This window comes from Chelonoidis abingdonii, chromosome 17 (genome assembly GCF_003597395.2).
Source record: "Chelonoidis abingdonii isolate Lonesome George chromosome 17, CheloAbing_2.0, whole genome shotgun sequence".
Lineage (NCBI taxonomy): Eukaryota > Metazoa > Chordata > Testudines > Testudinidae > Chelonoidis > Chelonoidis abingdonii.
Genome location: NC_133785.1, coordinates 12,977,730 through 12,998,875, shown reverse-complemented (window position 1 = coordinate 12,998,875; position 21,146 = coordinate 12,977,730). Strand labels below are relative to the sequence as shown.

At 40.6% G+C, this 21,146-nt stretch overlaps 1 protein-coding gene across 4 annotated transcripts in view; it reads right to left on the bottom strand.

Moving 5' to 3' along the window:
* The window catches only part of CACNA1D (calcium voltage-gated channel subunit alpha1 D), a 356,488-nt gene that overhangs the window by 101,846 nt on the left and 233,496 nt on the right, over positions 1–21,146 (bottom strand). For all 4 annotated transcript variants that reach the window (XM_075073231.1, XM_075073232.1, XM_075073233.1 and 1 more), the window contains exons 22-23: positions 15,371–15,477; positions 13,749–13,836 (exon numbers count right to left, since the gene is read on the bottom strand). In XM_075073231.1, coding sequence (XP_074929332.1) covers positions 13,749–13,836; positions 15,371–15,477 — 195 coding nt within the window. The remainder of the gene's footprint in view (positions 1–13,748; positions 13,837–15,370; positions 15,478–21,146) is intronic.

Below are 21,146 nucleotides of genomic sequence, written 5' to 3'. Positions count from 1 at the left end.
GAACTATTAGAATTGGCTGATCATATTTTTATTCAGACTATAATGCATTATGTATTAGTGACTGTAATCTTAACGGGCAACTGCGAAAATTGAGATACTGGCTGGGAATTGAAAATACAAAAGGAAGCAAAGATCATAACCAGTGGCATGCTAAAGCATGGATTATTAAACATTCTTCTCTTTTGAAAATTGTTGCATTGGAATTCAAGAAGAGAGAGTGACAGGTGAAAAGGAGACGTATATAGAGAAAATAGTTAAAGAAAGACAGGAAAACATAGAGGAGAAAGACAAAAGGAAAAAAGAGGGAGGGGAGAATATATTATTCTACAGTAAGAGCTATATTATAGGTTATAATGGAAGGCACAGCTAAGGAAGGGCTGAATAGTGCATCAGAGCAAGAGGCAGTGATGAATGGGTGCACTCAGGAGAGGAAGAAATGAAAGATAAAGTAAATAAAGGAACAAATGTTTATCAATTTTGCAATTATGTTCATGGATGAATGCAGAGCACCTCTTTCTGATATTTCAATTCTAAAACACAATGTTAGATTTCACACCTTGATTATCTTCTTCCCATGTATTCTAAATAATGGTGGTCAATCTATAGCTCATTTCTCCTGCCCATAGAAGCATAGGGAAGTTAGTAGCTTCATATAATACATTCACCAGGCTCTTGTTAAAAATACATCTATTAATGGGTCAGAGTGCCTGCATTTCAAAGATGTTGTGTGCACAAAAACATAATTTTTATCTTATAACATTTGAAAGAGATTGTAAGAAAAAATCAACACAAAGAAACAGAAAAGAATGGCATAGCACATCAAATGAAATCAGCACAGAACAAACGCAGTAACAAGAGGAGTTGAGAAAATACGAGAGCTTGTGTTAAGGCCAAAAGAACAGAACATGATAACGGTGTTTAGCTGACCTGAGGGAAAGTGTCATATAAAAGGCTTTTTGGTTCTGCTCAAAACATCTGTTAGTCTATAAGGTGCCACAGCGATTTCTGCTGCTTTGTTCTTTCTAGATAATTCTTCTGCATCGGACATCATTGGGAATGAACAATGCAGACCCTAAGTGAAATTACGCTGAGAGTGCAATTAGCAACCTAAAGGCCTAAAATGAGTAAGTTACAACAGAGGAATTTGAGTTTCAGCAGGGCCACTCATGCAGATGAGATATTCACCATCTAAAATGAAAGATTCTAGCGGGCATGAAAAAGTAATACAGAAGATATATTAACACATATACTCACTTTCTCAACTGTGGAGTCACGGGGTCAGATTATTGGCAGTACAATTGTTAAATGCTTGTGTTTTGTCTCTAGAGAGGATACAGGATTGGCTGCTTTATTTGACAAGGATTTTTAAAATGTGCATTTAAAATTAAAAAAAATTACAGGTTGACAGTGTCTTTAAGTCTATTAAGCAACATATATTACAACAGGGCCATACGTATTGGCAAAGCTTGTTTTGGCTACTCCTGCATGGCAAGCAAATGTGTTCAGCATGATGAAGGAAAACATGATGTACCAATCCAGCTGGAGTTCACATATACCAGAATTGTATTGGTAAGGATTTTTGGAATGTAACTACAGAGGGCGTGCTTCAAAGGCTATGCACACACTGGACAGCTATAAAACCAGAAAACACCAAAAGGTTTAGTTTAAGGGTTCAAAGTGAGGAGTTATGAAAATTTGCAACTTATGTTGAATTACTTATGTTATAAATCCATGCACTGTATTTCAACTGAATTGACTTCTGTGAGTGATCGTTATAAATACATGAGAAAGCCTAAGAAACAGGCAGTGTATATACTTTTATGGAACGTTTTATAGTGAAATACATTATCTGGCAGTTAGCAGGTCCATGTTGCTTCTTTAATTTGAGGTTAGTAATTAACACTTGCTCAGTTGTAAAAGAAAAAACATAAATATGCTACGGAAATTCTAATATTCAGCAAAAATTTATTCAGGCTGATATTGCATCTTAAGAGTGTAAACAAACATTTAAATCTAGGTTGCTACAACTGGGTTTTCAGCCACTCATCAGGTGCACCAATGTCAAACCTCAGTGTTAATTAGCAAACAGTGGGTTTTTGATAACCAAGGTAAAGTTGCCTAGTAATTCATGATGACAAGGTGTAAAACGCCCCTGAAAATTGTGCTGCCAAACGTCTTGGTTTGCTGGTGGTAGAGTCGGTCTTGAGTGCAGCTACAAAGGGGGTTGAAATCTAAGGGTGGCTACCTGCAAATTAAGGACATTAATTAGCCTGTGACTATCATGAGTGCCACATGGCAGGCCTTAGAACATGCTGGACTCTGCAGCTGGAGCGCTTATTTGGTAATATCTAAGTTGTCCCCCCCCCGGGAAGAAATATTGTCCCCAACAATAGGGAGCCTTGCTGCAACCCAGCTGGAGGCCGGGTGGTCAGTGTGATGACGTTTTGCATTACTGCAACTGTGAATTGCCTCCAGAACACCCATATCCTTGAAGTCGTGGCATTGTATTGTTTGATTGGTTGCAGGTATGCAAGATAATCTTTTCAAAGCTCCGTTTCTCACAGTGGAGTGCTTGCTTTCCGGGCCATAAACAAACCATTACCATGGAATGCTGCTGCTGGCCACTGAAGTAGCTTGTGTGAGTGTGTGAGAGAGAGAGAGAGGGGAGAGAGGGTGGCGTGGGCTGAACGTCAGAGGTTTCTTCGCTGTCTGAACTACAGACAGCTTGCTGACACAATTCTTTGCTCCCAAACACGTGTTCTCCCACACATACACACAACAACTCCCTGTCACATACCCACACCACATTTGAAAAAGCACGTTGCAGCATTTGCACATGATGGGATAGCTACACAAAGTTGTCGTCTGTGGCGTTGTAAAGAGCTGCTAAAGTGACAACATGCGCTTGCAGCTGACAGTGTAACATGGCAAGACTTTACCTCTGCTGGTCTCTCAGAGGCGGTTAAACAGCCTCTACATCGGCAGTGTACCCATAGCCTATGCAGACCAGGCTTAAAACTGAAGATTTTTAATGTTTGAGGAGTGCTTAATATACTAATTCATAGAGCATAATAAATGCAGTAATGCTACCCACATACAGTATGTTCTTGATAAAATAGATGTTACAATGGAATATTAGTATATCAAGCATTACTACTGTAAAAAATTTACTACTAGTACAGATTCTCTAGTCCAGGGGTCAGCAAACCTTTCAAAGTGGATGTGCAAGGTCTTCATTATTCACTCTAATTTAAGGTTTGTGTGCCAGTAATAACATTTTTAATGGTTTTTAGAAGGTCTCTTCTATAGGTTATTATAACCAAATCGTTGGTAAGAAGTAAATAAAGGTTTTTAAATGTTTAAGAAGCTTCATTAAAATAAGTTAAGGCAGAGCCCAAGATCAGGCAGGACTGGGCAGGTCAGTGTGCCACTGAAATCAGCTCCCGTGACGGTTTGGTAATTGCATAGGTTCCTACCCGTCTTAGTCGAAACTTAGCCAAGAAAGAGTAATAATCTATGACCATTTATCCAGTTTTGATTTTCAAAAGCTTAATTGTGTCGTGTAAGTACAGGCAGGTTCTCAGTGCTCTTTGACCAGTAGCAGAATGGATGCGTTTTGTGCCATGTTATGATACAAAGGCATAATTTTAGAATGAAAAAAGAAACACTTTTTTTAGTTTACCTGATTTTGTCCAGTCATCAGTTTTATACTCTTGTTTCCGTGTTCTTGGAATTAACATGAAGAAACGATATGTTCATCAAAGAAGGCAATGGATGATGTGTAGATGATGAGGATGGAATCCTACTTGTAAGTGTATACAAGGCTATTCTCTGCATTTGTCTATGGCTTTGTTGTATAGTAGCCGAAAAGAAAAAAGAAAAATATTATGTTTTAACTGTTGTTAAAATGATAAACCTGTGATGTATATTTCACTTAGACTCTAGTGGATAGTAACTTAGAACATTAATTCTCTTTATTGAAGTTCTGAGCAAGTTTCTTCCAACAGGCCAAAGCCTTTTATGTGTAAACAGATGGTTTCCTATTTGAAGGGGAGGACTTAAGATTTCAGAGGATTATATGAGGAACTAAAAGACTTGCGCTTAAATCAGACAAATTTACAGATTTCTCCAATTTTAACCAGGAACATAATCGAAAAACCCAAACAAGTCTGGTCAGGATCCTTGTTGCTGCTGAAGATAATTTGCAGCCTCACTGATTCAATTTCAACCAGCTTAAAAGAAGTAGATCTTAGGCCTGAAAAGGCCGCTTGAATGTTGACCAAAGTTAATGTGCCTTCCAAATGTGTTGGCACAGCGAAGGTTTGCTGGACATGAGTATTGTGCTGATCCGCATTGATGTCACAAATCAAAGGACGAGATGGAGTTGTCCCTTGAATATGTCAGCCATTGTCGCACACAGACTAGAAAGACTAGTGAATACTGCTGGAGATTACCTGATACAAATCTAAGGATATCCCAAACCATATGCCATAGTTACAGACCTCCCTTTCTTCTGCTTTTTGACCTTATTAAATGGACAACATGGTTATTCAGAGCAGATAGATAGAATACGAGAATTCATGCCTCATGCATGACGATGCTGGCCAAATGAAAGTAGAGGCAGAGGAAGAAGTGCAATAAGAACTGTATACAAGACAGAATATTTAGGGTGCGGTTAATCACGTTAATCAGTGATTAGCTCAAAAAATAATTGTGATAAAAATTAATCATGATTAATCGAGATGTTTACACCTGTTAACACCAACTGCGAATTCATTAATTTTTTGGCATGTGTTCTAAATTTTCAATATATTGATTTCATTCACAACAGAATACAAAGTGTAATGCGTTCACTTTATATTATTATTTTTTACAATATTTGCCTGTAAAATGATAAATCAGCAATGTATTTTTTCAATTACTCATAGAATACTGTAGTGCAATCCCATTTATCATGAAAGTGGCTTTCAGATGTAATTTTTTTGTTCTAACTTCCTCAACAAACACAATATAAACTTTAGAGGCCTCAACAAGTCACCGCGGTCCTCTTTGTTTCAGTTAAGATAAGAGAACAAAGTTTGTTTACATTTACAGGAGATAATGCGCCGCTTCTTAGATTTCAACGTGCCCGTAGTGAGACAGCTGTTTGCATGGCTTTTGCAGCCGCTTGCCAAGGTATTCACTGCTGAGATATAGCTAAACATCGTTATGCTCCTTCATAGCCATCACCACAATTCCAGAGGAATGCTTTCGGTGTGACGATTAGATGTGTTAAACAATAATGCATGAATTAAATTTGGTGACTGAAGTGCTTAGGGGAGACTGTACGTTCGGCTCTGTTGTTACCACATGTCTGCCAATATTCTCATGTTATAGCAGTCTGAATGACTGACAGCGTTGTTTACTGTCAGATTGCTAACATCAACTTGCTTCTTCATTTTAGCACCATTACCTGGATCATGACTCTCATGCTGTGTATGAGCCGTTAAAAATAATGTGAGTTATTAATTTGTGACGAACTTCTTGGGGGAGAATTGTATGACTCTGTTCTGTCTTGACCTGCATTTGCAATTTTCATGTTTATAGCAGCTATTGGATGGTGACCAATACATTTTGTTTTAAAAACACTTTCTGCAGATATACAAAATGCAAGACGAAGGTACCAATGTGAGATTCTAAAGAAGCTACAGATCACAACCAAGGTTAAGATTGAGTGTCTCCAAAATTGAGAGAGATGAGGTGTTGACATGCTTTCAGAAGTCTTAAAAAGGCAACACTGCAATACGAAAGCTCAAAACGAAACACAAAGAAATCAACCTTGCTCTGGCATCTGACTCAGATGGAAAATGAAATGTTCCCACACTCTTATGGATTTTATGAGACATCATTCATCCGACATATTCTCTTGGGATTGGTGGCAAGCATGAAGGCATATGAATTAATATTGGATGTAGCTACATAAGTCTATAGGCGAACACTGTTTTCACTTTCAGGTGTATTGTTAAAAAATCCGAGCAGACATTATCTCCTGCAACGTACAAGCTTAAAGATACCCACGAAGTAGTCATGCTAACACAGTCATGTTAGTCTTAAGGTCTGCCACAGGATTCTACTGTTGCTTGTTACAGAATCAGATAACACGGCGACCCTATGATAGAAACAACGTTGTTCGTCTGAGCGTTGCCTGAACAGAATGTAGGACTGCATGGATTGGAGGCTCTACAAATTTTATATTGTTTTATTTTTGATGCAGTTTTTGGGTACTAATTCTACTTTGTAAGTTCAAGCTTTCGTGATGAGGAGATGCACTGACTGATACTGTATGGGACTGAACCACTATTGTCTTTGATGTTTTTTCAGATGCAAATATTTTTAATCACAAATTAATATAAGTGAGCAGTACACATTGTGTTTTGTGCTGAAATTGAATCCATGTATTTGAAATAATAGAAACATCAAATATTTTTAAAATGTTATTCGTATTATTGTTATACGTGGATATTGCGATTAATTTTTTTAATTGCATGATTGATGTGATTACTTTTTGTATTGCCTGACCAGCCTTAGATATTTGAATTTTATAGCGGCTGAATGTCCCTTCATTAAGTCAACAATGAGGTTTGTTTAGTGGATAAATTGACTTGTTCAAGGCGGTGCCAAGTGCCCAATTTCCTTGACTTAGTTACCAGCTAAAGACCACACATGTCAGAATCAGGCCCTAATCTCAACTCAAAATGCAGGTGATTGTTTAGCACTTCCAGGAAGTGATCAGGAAATTTAAGTACTACGTTTTGAAACATGAAATCTGGTTAATTGACTATTATGGAATACTCATGCTACTAGCGCTGAGACTCTTCAAAGGTAGCAAGTAAAAGGGGCACATAGCAGACAGACATTGTCAAGATTGAAGAATCACTGTTTTGCCAACACTACTTTCTTACTGCCATTCGGTTATACATCCCATCTTTATAAACAATGAATATCCCTGTGGAAGGACAAGAACGAATTGATTGCATACACTTGGGAGATTCAGTTAGGCGACAGATGATCATTCCCTTCCTGAGATCGATTCTCATTTCAATCAGTTATGGTGCTGTCTGCTCCTTGTTATGTGGTGATGTGGCATTGCTGCCTGGTAGTTTCTGCGGCGTAATTGTTAGTGTTGGTTCCGACTTTAACAACTAAATCAATTTGGAACCTGTGTTTATATGGATGTGATGTATATTATTTATAAGGTTTAGGTTAAGTCGGCTACGAGAGTTCGGGTATGTAATGACTTATAAAATTCAACTCTATTATTGTTATCATTCAAAATTGTATTCTGATTATAAAGTGAAGAGCGTTCCATCACCGGCAATCCTCAGGATTCTGTTTTGCTTCTCGAGTGGCGATAAAGATTTTTCCCTATTTATAAAACAAAAGATGTATGGGAATGTGGGCATAAAATTAACGTAACTTAGAACTGATCTGTAGTTGGCCTCGCAGGTACACCAAGTGTCCGCACAGCCTACTGAAGTAGTTGGAAGTGTTGGTGGAGATAGTGAATGTGTTTTTGAGATTCATTTATTACTTACAAGCTGTCACACACAATAGGGCGACTATGAACTGGAAGCAGCGTTGGTGACATCACTGATTCCATAGTGTACAATAGCTTCACTACAAGACAACCCTGACAACTGCTGTGCATAAGGAGCAAGAAGAACAAGTAGCTAATTGTCAATTTTTTCTTTACTTGGCATTATTGTTAGAAATGTACCAGCATTAGCACACAAATTTTCTTAGATTTATAGAAAAATTATATTTTTATAGTTTTATAAAATACTCATTCTATTTACTTATAATTAATCAGTTAGGCAAAATACTCTTTAATGTTCAAGAATTATGTAATGTGCTACAGAAATTAGCCATGATTTTTGATGTTATCAGTGCGTCTTAGAAAGTAGGCACTTAGGATCTTATAGTGTAGGCAGTAATGATACACAGTGGGAATTCGAATGAATAAATGGCAATGAATTTTTGCTTGTTGCAAGCGCTTATGTGCAATTCCTTCAGTGATGTCTGCTGATGCCATCTGTTTAAACTGCTGTGACTTAGCCTGGTCTACACTCGCATTTAAACGATTACAGTGTTAACGTTTATGCTGTCCGTGCCACCTATGAGCTCCTTTATATCGATTAAGGGTGCTTTAAAATCAGTTTCTGTATCCTCCGCACTGAGAAGAGTTGGTAAAATTGGTATTATCATTTAGGATTAGGGTTAGTGTGGCGCAAATCGATGTATGGCTCCAGGCGGTAATCCACAGTGCACCACTGTGCCGCGTCTGGAACAGCAATTGAACTTGATGTCGTGGTTAGATAACAGGAAAAGCCCGCGAACTTTGGAATTTCATTTCCTGTATGCCACGTGGAGTTGTATGCATTGGGGGCGATCTAGTCAAAACAAAAGAGCTCGCGATGGACCGTATGGAGATACTGAACTGATCATGGTTGGGGAGACAAAGTCTGTTCATCAGAGCCGCATTACAGGAGCGAATGCCAACAGTTTGAAAAAATCTCCAGGCTAAACCAGTGTGTGCGTGACAAGCGTAACGGAAGCACCAGAACAATATGGACCATAGAGGGGAGGTGAGGGTACTGAGAATCAGGTTTCCCAGTCACAAGTCTCCAATAAATATATATTAAATTAAGAGCTCCCAATGCTGTAGGTTCACCTACATTGTTGGGGTTCGCGGTAATAGCTGACACAATACTCCCCCCAGTGAAAGAAAGCAGGAGAATCGTTTCTTGACATTTCAATAGTCCTATGTTATGAATGTGCTGTAGATACGCAGTGCGTGCGTGAAGGCGTATCGTCCTCTCCCTCCGGGTGAGATGATGCACGTAGGATGCTAGCCTCCCTTGTATCAGCCCGTGGTTGTCCTGTGGCCTCGAGGTGGGCTGGCTGGGGCCTGGGTAAATAGGAATGTTCCCGGTCATTCCATAGAGTGGTACGAGACGGTGGTCAGTCCTATTCCTAGACTGGGGTAGCTCCATCACACCGCTCCCTTTCCTGTGTAAGGAAAGATTTCTGTATGCCTGGACTTATCATAGCGGAGATGCTGGGCTCTCTCCCCACTAATCTGCTATGGTTGCGATCTGGCTTCCGCCTTGGTGACTGTGCCATAGAGCTGGATGCTGGCTCCTTCCCAGCCGTTAATGTTGCTGGAAGATGGCGGGAGGCGCTAGCATCTTTTATCTCATACAGTCAATGTTTTTTCCGCTTCTTTATAAACTTATGATCAATGGGGGGAACTCCATGGTAGCACATGAAGGTGGGGGAGGAGGGAAGAAAGGTTGGGTTGTTGCAGGGCACCTGAATGGGATCAGTCATATTTTCTGCGGGATTGACACGGAGCAGCGTGCTCTTGATACCTGTTTTTAGTCGCCTTGCATATTCTAGGAGCAGTGACTGATCTATTTTTTAGAAACATTCAGGAGGGGATTGATGGGAGTATTCCCCCAGGTTTTGCTTTGTGCCCCGCGACCTAGAAGGGGACATGATAAGAAGCAGTAGAAGACGATGAACATCATCTTACTGCATTACAATGGCAGGCAGCGGTATAGAATGATGACAACGTCTCGAATATATGAAAAGCAAACGAATGTGCTGTGTATGATCAGTAAGCTCTGTTAGTGGCATCAGTACATAGGTGATAGTAAAAAAAAACTGAGGGCTCCCCCCATGGTTCAGATGATGGAATTGCAGGACAATTCAGGGAAAAGGCGGGAAGTATGTCTGCGTTGTTTTCGGAGTGAAGGATGAGTGATTGAATTTACCCAGAACCACCTGAAATGATGTTTGACCACATAAGGCCTGGTTCAACAGAATTCAGAGGAGGGAGATGCGGGAACTTGGGATAGGCTTTAAGATAGCTACCATGTGACTGTCGGAAATCGATAGCTGGATGGACGCACCGCGAATTAATGTTTAGTGTGCCGATGCACTCGAATTTATAACAATTGTTTTAACAAACAATTATGTAAATAATAATACGGTAGGTGTAGACGTACACTAGGACGATTTGTGCTAGCGTATTTAGATTAAAATGTATAGAGGCCGGCTCTGTGTACCTTATCCAGGTAAGATCTTTAGCTTTTCTTGACTTCAGTGGGGGTTTTGCTCGTAGGACTGTAGAAATAGAGATAGAACATACTTGAAGAAAAGACATAAAAACCTTAAGTCTTTATGCTCTGTTTATTTTTAGAGGCTCAAGACTCTTACTTCAGAGTCTTCACAATGAGATAGCATTGATAGTGGGAGGAAAAAAGCTAAGCATATAGTTGTTATTTCCTATTTATTCTTGTTTCAATTGACTTTTATAAATTATCTAAGATGTTGGGCGTTACCTTACTAGAATGACAAATTCTTGATTTGTCTCCGACTAATAAATATTTTGTAAATTAGCATTTTGAAATAACTGTTTATCAAAACGTTGATTTAATTTATTAACTACATGTAATATCTTGGGCTTTCAGAACATCTTAGGTTAGAAGTACATGGGTGCCATAACCTTGTTAATGGTAATGTTTGCATTTGGTGGAAAGATATCTGGAAAGCATTTGTGGTATTTCTGAACTAAGGTCTGACCCTGTGAGTGGACGGAAGCTGTTGCAAGATGATGAGCATAGTCAGTCAAACAGAGCTGGAATTTTAGTACACACAAAGATGCTCAGCATTGTGTAATGATTGGGCCTATTGTCAGGAGTATATAAGATACCGAGCTTTTGCTCAGTGGTAAGTAGTAAATATCTCTCTCGAACAAAAGAGGAGGATATAATATGGGAGAAAAGGCTCGGTATATATCTTCTCTGATGTATACGAGATGCATGAGCATCTTTTGTGTGGTACTGGAAAATTTCAGCTCTGTTGACTGAGCTGATGTGCTGCATCTTCTGCAAAGCCTCTGGCATTCCAGGGTCAGAGCTAGTTTGTTCAGAAATACCCAGAATGCTTTGGTCCGTATTTTCCCAATGGAAAACATACATGATCTACAGTGTATGGCCAGCCCATGTTTTAATTCAAGTTTGTTCCATGAATTCACGGTGGTATGTTATAAATAAAATGGTGGTTTTTGATACAGATGTATTTTCCAAAATGTATTTACAAATATATTTAATTTAGATCGGAGAGCAAATATAGAATTTTGCTTCTAGAGGGGATCTGCAATGAAATAGATTTTTAAGATATAAGGCAATTGAAACTAATACTTAGGAAATAACAAGCTATGCTTGCTTTTTTCCTCTCATGATCGAAGTGCTATTAGTTGTGAATAGTTCTGAGAGTTTTAAAGAGTCTTGAAGGGTTAAGGGAAATAACAGAGCAAAAGGACTTAAGGTGTTTATTGTCTTTTTTTCCAGTATATGTTTCCATTGGCTTGATATGTTCGGTGAGGCGGGGCGGCAACCCATGGAAGTCAAGATAAGCTAAAGGAATTTAGCGGTGAGGAGGGGGAGGGGCTGGCTAAATAGTTTTTAATTCTTAAATATGCTAGTCCAAATCCTGTCATAGGGTACGTTACACTACGGGTTATTCGTTTTACATAAATTGGTTTTGTAAAACAGATGTATGTCGAGTGCTGCGGCCACATAAGAAGATTAAATTCGGCCGTGTGCGTCCATGTCGGCTATGTCGTTTTCGGACTTGCAACTGGGGTAGATTGTAGCTATCATATACCGCAGTCCCCTCTCTTGGAATTTGGGTTGAGATACCAGTTGCTGAGTGGGCATAAAATCATGTGTGTGGGTGGTTCGGGGTAATGTCATCAATCAGTTGTCCCGGAAACAAGGCAGACAATGCATATTCGCGCCTTTTTCCCCAATGAATTGTCTTGAGAGTCTACATGGCACCATGGAGCCCGTTAGGTTTTTTTTTATACGAACGTATGTGTATGGATGCCATTAACAGAGGGTTACTGCGCAATCACAACAGCAGCATTCGTTTGCTTATTGCATGATAGTAGAGAGGTTGTGAGTCATGTCTACAGGTCTGCTGCTTTGTAAATTGGAGTAAGATGAAGGTTAATGTCGTTCCTGTTGTTAAGCTGCTAGCTGGGTGCCTTCTGGGTGCGGGGGCACAAAGGCAAAACTGGAATGATCCTGAGTCAATCATCCTTGATGGTTTTTAAATGGTCAGTTCTGCTAGAATAATGGGGCAAGTGTATAGAACCAGTGTAGAGAGCAGCTGTCCGTTCAGATGCCGGAAATGATGAGTGCATGCATTCACGGGGTGGCTGAACAACCCAACTGTTGGCTTCCTCCTCCAAACTTCCTGGGTAATGGAGTGTCCCCATTTGTAATCATGAAGTTAAAGAATCAGGATAAAGAAAAGTTGACTTGTTAGTGAGATAAGGGGGGGAGGCAGGCCTCCGGCTATGAAAGTCAGGCAGATTAGGCGGTGCGGGTGAGAGAGCAGCATCCAGCGCTATGACAGTCAGGAGGACATTAAGCGGTTGGGGAGGGAGCAGATCCGCTGCTATGCGTCCAGGCAGGACATTAAGCGTGTGGGGGGAGGAGCCAGCATTCCGCTGCTATGATAGTCGGCAGTAAGAATTTTTTAACACAGAAGGGAGGGGCTGATGGAGGTGCAGCCAGTTGCTAGGATGAGGAAGGTTATCACGTGTTGTATCTACTGGGAATGACGGAATATTCTATTTTTACAGAGCGCCCCAGAGCCACTGGGCAGACAGGAAGCATCACGGGCTGATGACAGGACGGCTGAGTCTATGCACATCTGACACGGGGAGGGGAAGGAGCGATACTGGCTTTCACTGCAGAGATGGTCTACAGCAGCATTAGTAGACATAGGGTGACATTGAAGATGTCAGAAACGATTTTCTCTCTTTTCTTTTACGTGGGGGGGGGAGGGAGTAATTGTGAAAGGTTATCCAACTGACCCGCAGGAAATGTTTTGAACTACAGGTGGGAGCTACGTCTAAGAATTAAATTTGTTTTGGAGACTGTTGTGGACTGGGGTGGGGATGCTGGAGTCTCAGTATCCCCTCTCCCTCTTGAGGTGTCATTTGAATTCTTTGGTTTCCGTAACGTTGTCACCACCCATGTGTGCTGGAGATTTTTTTCACTGCTATGGCATTCGCTTCTGTAATGGGCATATGATGGAGATTTGTCTCCCCATACAGTGGTAGTTCAGTACTCATTACGGTTGATGGGAGCTCTTTTTGGATTTGGGACTGCATGGCATGCTGATAGAGATCACGTGGGCATAAGGAAGAATTCAAAAGTTTGACGGGCTTTTCGTTTATCTGAACTGCTCTCAATGTTCAGATTGCTGTCCGGCGGTCACAGTGGGTGACTGTGGGAATTGGCTGGAGGCAATACATGATTTTCGGACACTAACTAATCAATATGATATAGCATTTTAGGCTATCTTCTCGTTAGTAGCCTCGGACCATGGACGCACACCGCCGAATTAATGTGCTTAGTGTGGCCGCATGCACTCGACTTTATACAATCTGTTTTACAAAACCAATTTATGTAAAATCGGAATAATCCCGTAGTGTAGACGTACCCTATGACCAGGATTTGGACTAGCATATTTAAGAATTAAAAACTGATTTAGGGCCCAGTCCTGTGTCCTTATCCAGGTAAATCCTTTAGCTTATTCTTTGACTTCAGTGGGGGTTTTGCCTGCAGTAGGACTGTAGAATATCAGAGCAATAGAAACATAACTTGGAAAAAAAGACAAATAAAAACCTTAAGTCCTTTTGCTCTGTTTATTGCCCTTAGAGGCCTCAAGACTCTTAAAACTCTCAGAATCTTCACAACTGAGATAGCACTTGATCTAGTGAGGAGGAAAAAAAGCAAGCATTAGCTTGTTATTTCCTAAGTTTATTATTTTTCAATTGACTTATTATCTTAAAATTATCTATGTTCATGCAGTTCCCTTCTAGAAGGAAAAATTCTTATTTGCTCCTCCGACTAAATAAATATTTTGTAAATTAGCATTTTGAAATACACTGTTATCAAAACCACCGATTTAATTTATAAACATACCATGTGAATATCTTGGCTTCAGGAACAACTTAGGAATTAGAAGTACATGGGCTGGCCATACACTGTAGATCAGGTATGTTTTGCCATTGGGGAAAGATACTGGCCAAAGCATTCTGTGGTATTTCTGACAAACTAAGGCTCTACCCTGTGAGATGCCGAGAGCCTGTTGCAAGATGATGAGCACCATCAGCTCCAGTCAAGCAGAGCTGGAAATTTTCAGTACCACACAAAAGATGCTCAGCATCTCGTATGACTGGGCCCTTCATTTGTCAGAGAGATATAATACCGAGCCTTTTGCTCAGTGCTAAGTAGTATGGATTGAAGTTTCAGATGGGGTGGTACCACCCGCCTTGTTGAATAACATAATTAATGAGATACTAGAGCAATCAGTGATAGGAGGAGTAGTAGAATAAAAACTGAGAAACAAGTTAATGACGCCCTACTCTTGTTCATTTCTAAGTCAATGGGAATTTTACTGTTGATTTCATGTGCAGCAGAATTGAGCCCTCGACAAAGTAGTGGGAGCTGGAGCCTGTTCTTAGATGGTTGTGGCTTGCCTGATCACAAGGGGTAAAAAATCCCTCTTTACCACCAATTATAGTCCTAAATGGTACAAGGCTACTATTTTGTCACGGAGATCACGGTATTCTCAGTAATTGTGAATTTGAATAAAGTCAGCGATCCCTGCAATGGCCAGTGACGTGCCTTTCCCCTCCAGGTTGCAACCTGGCCCGCATGGTCACAGCACCACTTAAGTTTGGTGTATCTGCCCCTCCACAGATGGAAACAGAGGGGCAGATATGCCAACCCGAATGCTGCTGTGACCACATGGGTGTGGTTGCAATGCCTGGAACAGGTAGCTGGTCCCAGCCCCATAGGACAGGAGCTACTGCTGCGGAGTGAGCGTGGGGTGGGCTCCCTCTCCAACAGCATCCCACCCTGCATGACATATACTTCTTTTCCTGCACCTTGGCCATGGAATGTATTAACATTTTCTCTGAAAAAAATCATAGCCTTATGCATAAGCTGCAACATACCAAGGAGTTACCCCTCTGAGGTACAATGCCCTCAGCTTATCCTGCTCTGGTGTGAGGGTAGGGAAGTAGTAATTTACTGCTGGCCTATACTAGAATTATAACATTTTCTATGCCACATGCTATTGCTCTGGGAGTGGAGGGGGAGTAACTGAATGCTAATCCTGTGCACCCAGACCCAAGGTATGAATAAAGGTGGAACAATCTAATCCCTTAAAAAGGGCCACTTTTACTTTAAAACCCCAAGGAAAAAATAAAAGCCATTTAGAGTGTAACTGTAATACTTACTGAATCCCAAACGACACCAGAGAAACACCCACAACTAGCAAGTCCAGCAAATTGAAGTAATTCCTGCAGAAAGACCCTTTGTGAAGGAATGCTCCAAAAGCTGTCATCTAAAAACAGAATTGTTACACATTTACTCTCTGTTTTTCTTCATTTAAACCGAAATTTAGGCTGTTTACAAGACACCTGTTGAGGGTGCAAATGTACAATCAAATATTTTATCTGTTACAATAATTAATATACCAAAACCGTCTGAATATATATTCCTCCAAATTAAACAATTTGCACTTAAGAAACAGAACCAGATATGTTAATTGTCCCTGATATCAAAATGTTGCACTTCTGTGTGTGCACAAAAGTTGACCTGATTAGGCCTTTACCATAGCACTGTAAAGGGGCTGCAAATGCCTGTAGGGCTGTTATATGCGGCCTTAGGCCATCCTCCCTTGCTGCCCCCACTGTAGGGGATGTGTTGGCTCACAAAGAGGTGTATCAGGAGATAGACAAGGGAGTTGTTGTAGTGCTGAGGGTGACAGCCCTTCCCGTCTGCGAAGTAGCCCACAGGCAGCTATCGAGAGGCTGCAGTTAATTAGAGCAGCCCCTGTTCCATATTATGCTAGAGACTGCCCTGGCCTTGGGTGCAGGCTGCATTTGGGCAGCACAGTTATGTCCTCAGGTGGTACAAAACACTCAAGTCTATTACAAATATCTCTAACTTAATTCAGGTTATATATTGGTTCAAAAATGGATAGATGGAAACCTATTAAACCAATTATAGACATAAAACAGGCATTTCAAATAGAATTTTCTTTTTATGCATGGATTTTCATGGGTGTAGATTGTACCACACCTAATCTGAACAAAAACTGTGGGTACCATCAAAATACCTGGTAGTCAGATAGACCCAATTCATCTGCTACAGGATCTAATCCTCTAAGGCTCTAAATACCTAATGGGAATTGCTGAGCACCCTCAACTACCATTGATTTCAAGGAGAATTGAGGACACTCAGTACCTCTCAGGAAGTGCTTGTTATTATCTCACAGTACTGGGCCAGTAATTCCCATTCATTAGCTAGAAAGAAAAAGCTGCCAACCTATAACATGGTGGTCTGGCCCTTTAGGGTATGTCTACACAGCACACAAGCCTCTGAGCCCAGGTTGATAGACTTGGGTTCACGGGGCTCAGGTTAAAAACAGCAGTATAAACGTTGCAGTTTGGACTGGAGCTTGGGCTCTGAAGCCTTGGGATGGGGCTAGTCCCTGAGCTCCCGCCCAAGTGCTGTCTCCACAGCTATTTTTGGCACTGTAACATGAGTCTTGACTCTGGCTTGGAAGCTTACTTTCGCAGCTGTCACTGGCTATGTAGACATACCCTTAAGGCCCAAGAGGCCAGGGAACAGCTGGCTCTGTTCTGGAGGAAAGCCCATCAGGCAGGGTCCTGGGAACCAGCAGACCCTGATGAATGACACCCAATAATTGGGTCTGATTCTCAGCTGGAGGTTATAAATGAGGGCCCCGGCTCCAAGAGGGGGAGAGAGAGGCCCACATTCTCTCATGACTGCAGCAGAAGGCTGCAGGAAGGCCACACAAACCCAACTCCTAAGATGGGAAGGTCCAGACCATTCAGTTACCAGAGAGGCCAGATGCCCCACAGTCTCATCCAAGAACAAGACTATTAATTTTGTTATTGTCCTATATTTCCTCTTTGCTTTGTGTTGGAGACTAAACAGTGCCCTGAGGAAAGGGGCTATAAACTGAACTGGGAGTGGCTGTTTGTCCCAGGCTGGTGATCAGCTCCATCAGTGAACACCTTAAAAAGAGATTCCACAAGTTATAAGAATATGTGTCGGACAACATAGATCACTGTTTATGGGCTTGACTCTTGCAGCCCTTTCACACAAAAGCTCTTGTTAGCTTCAGTGGATATTACATGCCTGAAAAGGGCTGCTGGATCCATAGCTTTAATATGTCCTTCTGTTCTCATCTTCCTGTTAATCTTTCCCTCTTTGTGATCCAAAAGTTGCTCACCTGCTAAATATCCCCAAAAGCAGAAGAACAAAAATGTAGACTTAATACAAGCCCAAGGCTTATTGAAGTGAAATGTATGGAGACAATAAAGTCTACATAATATTCACAACTATGTTCTCATGTGATCATACAGAGCACATCCTCTATCTATCCATATGTCTGTCTCTCTATTCACTCCATCCTCATCACCATAAGGTGTGAGCACCTTCATAGTTAGTGTAACATGGGACATTCCCACATTGACAGATACAGTTGTATAAAAAGACAGATCTAAGTCTCCCCATTTTTATATGACTGCCCTCTGCTTTAATAATTATAAGTCCCTTTTTAAAGTCTTTGACAAAAACCATGATGCGAAAAACCCAGCTTGTTCTTTAAAAGGGTGAAGGTCAAGGGCAAGGCTAGGAAGTGGATGAGAAGAGTTGAACATTGTTGCAGCTCTCACTCAATGGAAGCTCAGTATTTACCCAGAATGTACTCAACAGGGCAAGCGGCTACTGCTCTGTGCTCAGCTAGCACTGCTGTCTCTTTCTCTGGCACAACATTCCACAGGAGTGCTGACTGGCCTACATAGGTATGCCATTGGCAGAACTGGGGCAGGGGCAGAAGCCTCACTCTGTCCCCTGTGCACTGCTCCAGCAGAGCTAACAGGATGGAAAGCAGGTTTAAAGAAACAGCTGGGATTCCCACTGTGTAGTGGAATCCTTGGTTGGCATAAGTTTGTATAGTTGCTTCTGTATTTAGTTTTGACCCCCATATGGGAACATGTTGGAATGGTTGTGGTGCCAGTGAAATAGACCATAAGTATTGTTCCAGCTGATGAAAGTTAGACTAGCCCAGAAACTACTTTGACCTGCAACAGGAGCTAAACTAGCTCCAGTTCCCCCATAATTAAGGTTAAGTATTCTCATTTAAAGCAGAGACTGAATATCTTTGTTGTGTATGAAATAATACTACATATCCTCCCCCAACTTACTGCACTTACTCTTTGAGATCAGAATTAATTTTCTGAGAATTTACTTCTAGTGATACTACATGATGATAGAGGCTTTTTAAACATTGATGATCCCATATTAGATTATACTTACATTTTAAAGAATTTTTAATTCTGCCCCTCCCCCAGTGGTGTCACTACAGGGCAGAGTTAAGGCTGCATGTGCGCCTTATCTGTGTATTGCTGTATCTTACTATGGATTTCTTTCTTTTTTTTTTGGAATTTAAATGAGATGTGCATTATTGTACCATAATGTTTACTACATGTTTAACCCTGAATTAACTCTTGTTGTGGATGTTTAGCAACAGGACTTGGCATTGCAGAAAGCACAGTGCAAAACCCAGCACAGACAGTATGGAGAGCTCTAATCATAAGCAAGCATAGCCAAAGTTTGAGACATGTTAGTACAGCAAGGCATTGCAAATGTACATGCCACATTCTGATTACGTATTACCATCTTTTAAAGTTCAATTCATTTTCTCTACAAATACACTTGGATTACACTGCAAGACACAACCTGCTGGAGAATACAGAATCAGGAGCATTCGCATTTTTGACTGAGCAAATCCTTTGTGGGTGTGTCTGAGTCATGGAGGGCACATCAATGAGAGAGAACCCTTCCTGACACTTTAACAGTGCTGTCTAAGCTGCACATAGATCCACATAGTTGCTGAACAACTGAATTATTTTTATTTTAGCCTATCATTTAGGGGAGAGGTAAACTACATACTTAGCAATTGCTTAACATGGGCTAGTGTCTTGTGACCATTGCATCTGTGCAGGATCAAGTGCAGAACTTAATAGAATTGAACAGTAGTTTAAAGGTGACCAGGAACACAAAAGGAGGTTTCCCAGTCAGGGGATATAAGTTGCTGTCAGAGAATACAGAGGACAGGCCTTCATTTAGCTTCCAGCAGTCCACAAAAAATCCTATAGCGCCAGCAGGCACTTCCTGGGTGTATTCAGAGAAGATATGAGCCAAAGTCATCCTTCAGATAACTCCACTGACTAAGGAAAGCCCTAAAGAGATCTCCACAGTGAAAAAGACCCTCACTAATCTACTTCAGTTTCTTGGATTTAGGAGTGACCAGTTTCACTAGTGCCAGGAACAGATTCTTTAGAGGATCCTGAAATTTAGTGGTGTCACTGTTGGTATGACCGAAAATGAAAAAAGAGATGATGGGGGGTGGGGAAGGGGAGAATAGAAACTACTAGGTCTGTGGGTGATGAACTGAAGGACAAGTGCAAATGTCGTCTACAGCATCTATTCTAGTGTTTTGTTGAGTCTCCTTTCAGAGTCCCCAGGAATGGGGCTTCCACCATTTTTCTTGAGTAATTCTTCCACAGTCTAATAGATCTCAATGTCAAGAAGATATTTATGATCATTAGTATTAATTTTCCTTTTTTAATGTATTCCTTTATACCTAGTTACATCCCCTTGCACCCTGCTAATTTCTCTGTTTTCTTGGAGAAATGCAACCAGAACTGAAGGTGTTGGAACAGGGGTTGATACAGTCTGCTGCTCAAAGGATACAGACATTCTACTAACTCCTATTTGTCTCAGAAAGGATGGTATCACTTTTAATGAGGTAAGTGGGTTCATCGAGTTCAGAGGTTTTGCAAGTAGCTTGATCCAACTTTACCATTTTGTCAAGTGTATAATTCTCTCTGCTCATTTCGCAGCATTGCTGTGATTTAACAATGGCAAGGACCATAGGAGGTTTTCACCTTCCTTGACAGCATGGAGCTTGGATCATCTGCTGGGATCATCTGGGCATGTCTCACCTGATAAGTTCCCTGCCATTGCAGTACATTGGTGACCCCTTGGTCTCTCCTGTTCTTTGTCTGGGGCTCATAGCAGTTTCATCCCCTAGGGACTGAAATGCTAACCCAAGTTATTGGACTCAATATAGAGGTATTTGGGTGAAATTTAATGGCCTGTGTTACACTGGAGGTCAGACTTGATGATCTAACGGTCACTTCTGGCCTTAAACTCTATGGAATTATGAAATAACAAATAATAAGAATCCTTAGTACTTATTCTAGCATTCTACATCTTCAGAGCTCTTTACAACTATTAACTAATTTACCATTTTGTTAGCAGGCTCTTCACTACTGAATATAAGAAATCATGGGATTTCATAAGCAGGAGTAGGTGAACATTTACAAACATAAAAATAGTTTACTATATAAAATACAGCTTATCTTGTAAACAGCCCAAATATTGCATTATCTGGTATTAATCAAAATGCACTGTGAAAAGAACAAACCAATATGAACAAAGCTGGTAGAAGAGTTTTTGTTATGCTTAAACCTCAGCTGGAAATGCAAAGTTTATGTACAGATTCTTACTGTACCAGAAATTCACTGGTATATGTCAGGGCTAGTCAAGAAGTGACTTACAGCTATTGTTCATTGCATGATGCTTCCGAGCATCTTATAAAGGCTATAAAATGTATATAGCTCTAAAGAAGCGTTTTATACATTTCTAATTATTCTTCATGATTCACTCTCCATTTGTCACCTAGACAGCACCAGGCAAACATAAACCTTAGTTTTACTGCTGCTTTGCCTGAGCAATCTTCATAGATCTAAAAGTTGAGTAGCCCTGGTGTATGGTCTTAATAATCAGTACAGAAACTGTACATTCAAATACCAATTCTGAACTCATGCATAGGTAATACATTTAAGCAAGCATATTTATGCCTTTCTGAGTATTTGAATGTATGCCCAAGATAAGATAAAATGCAAAGTA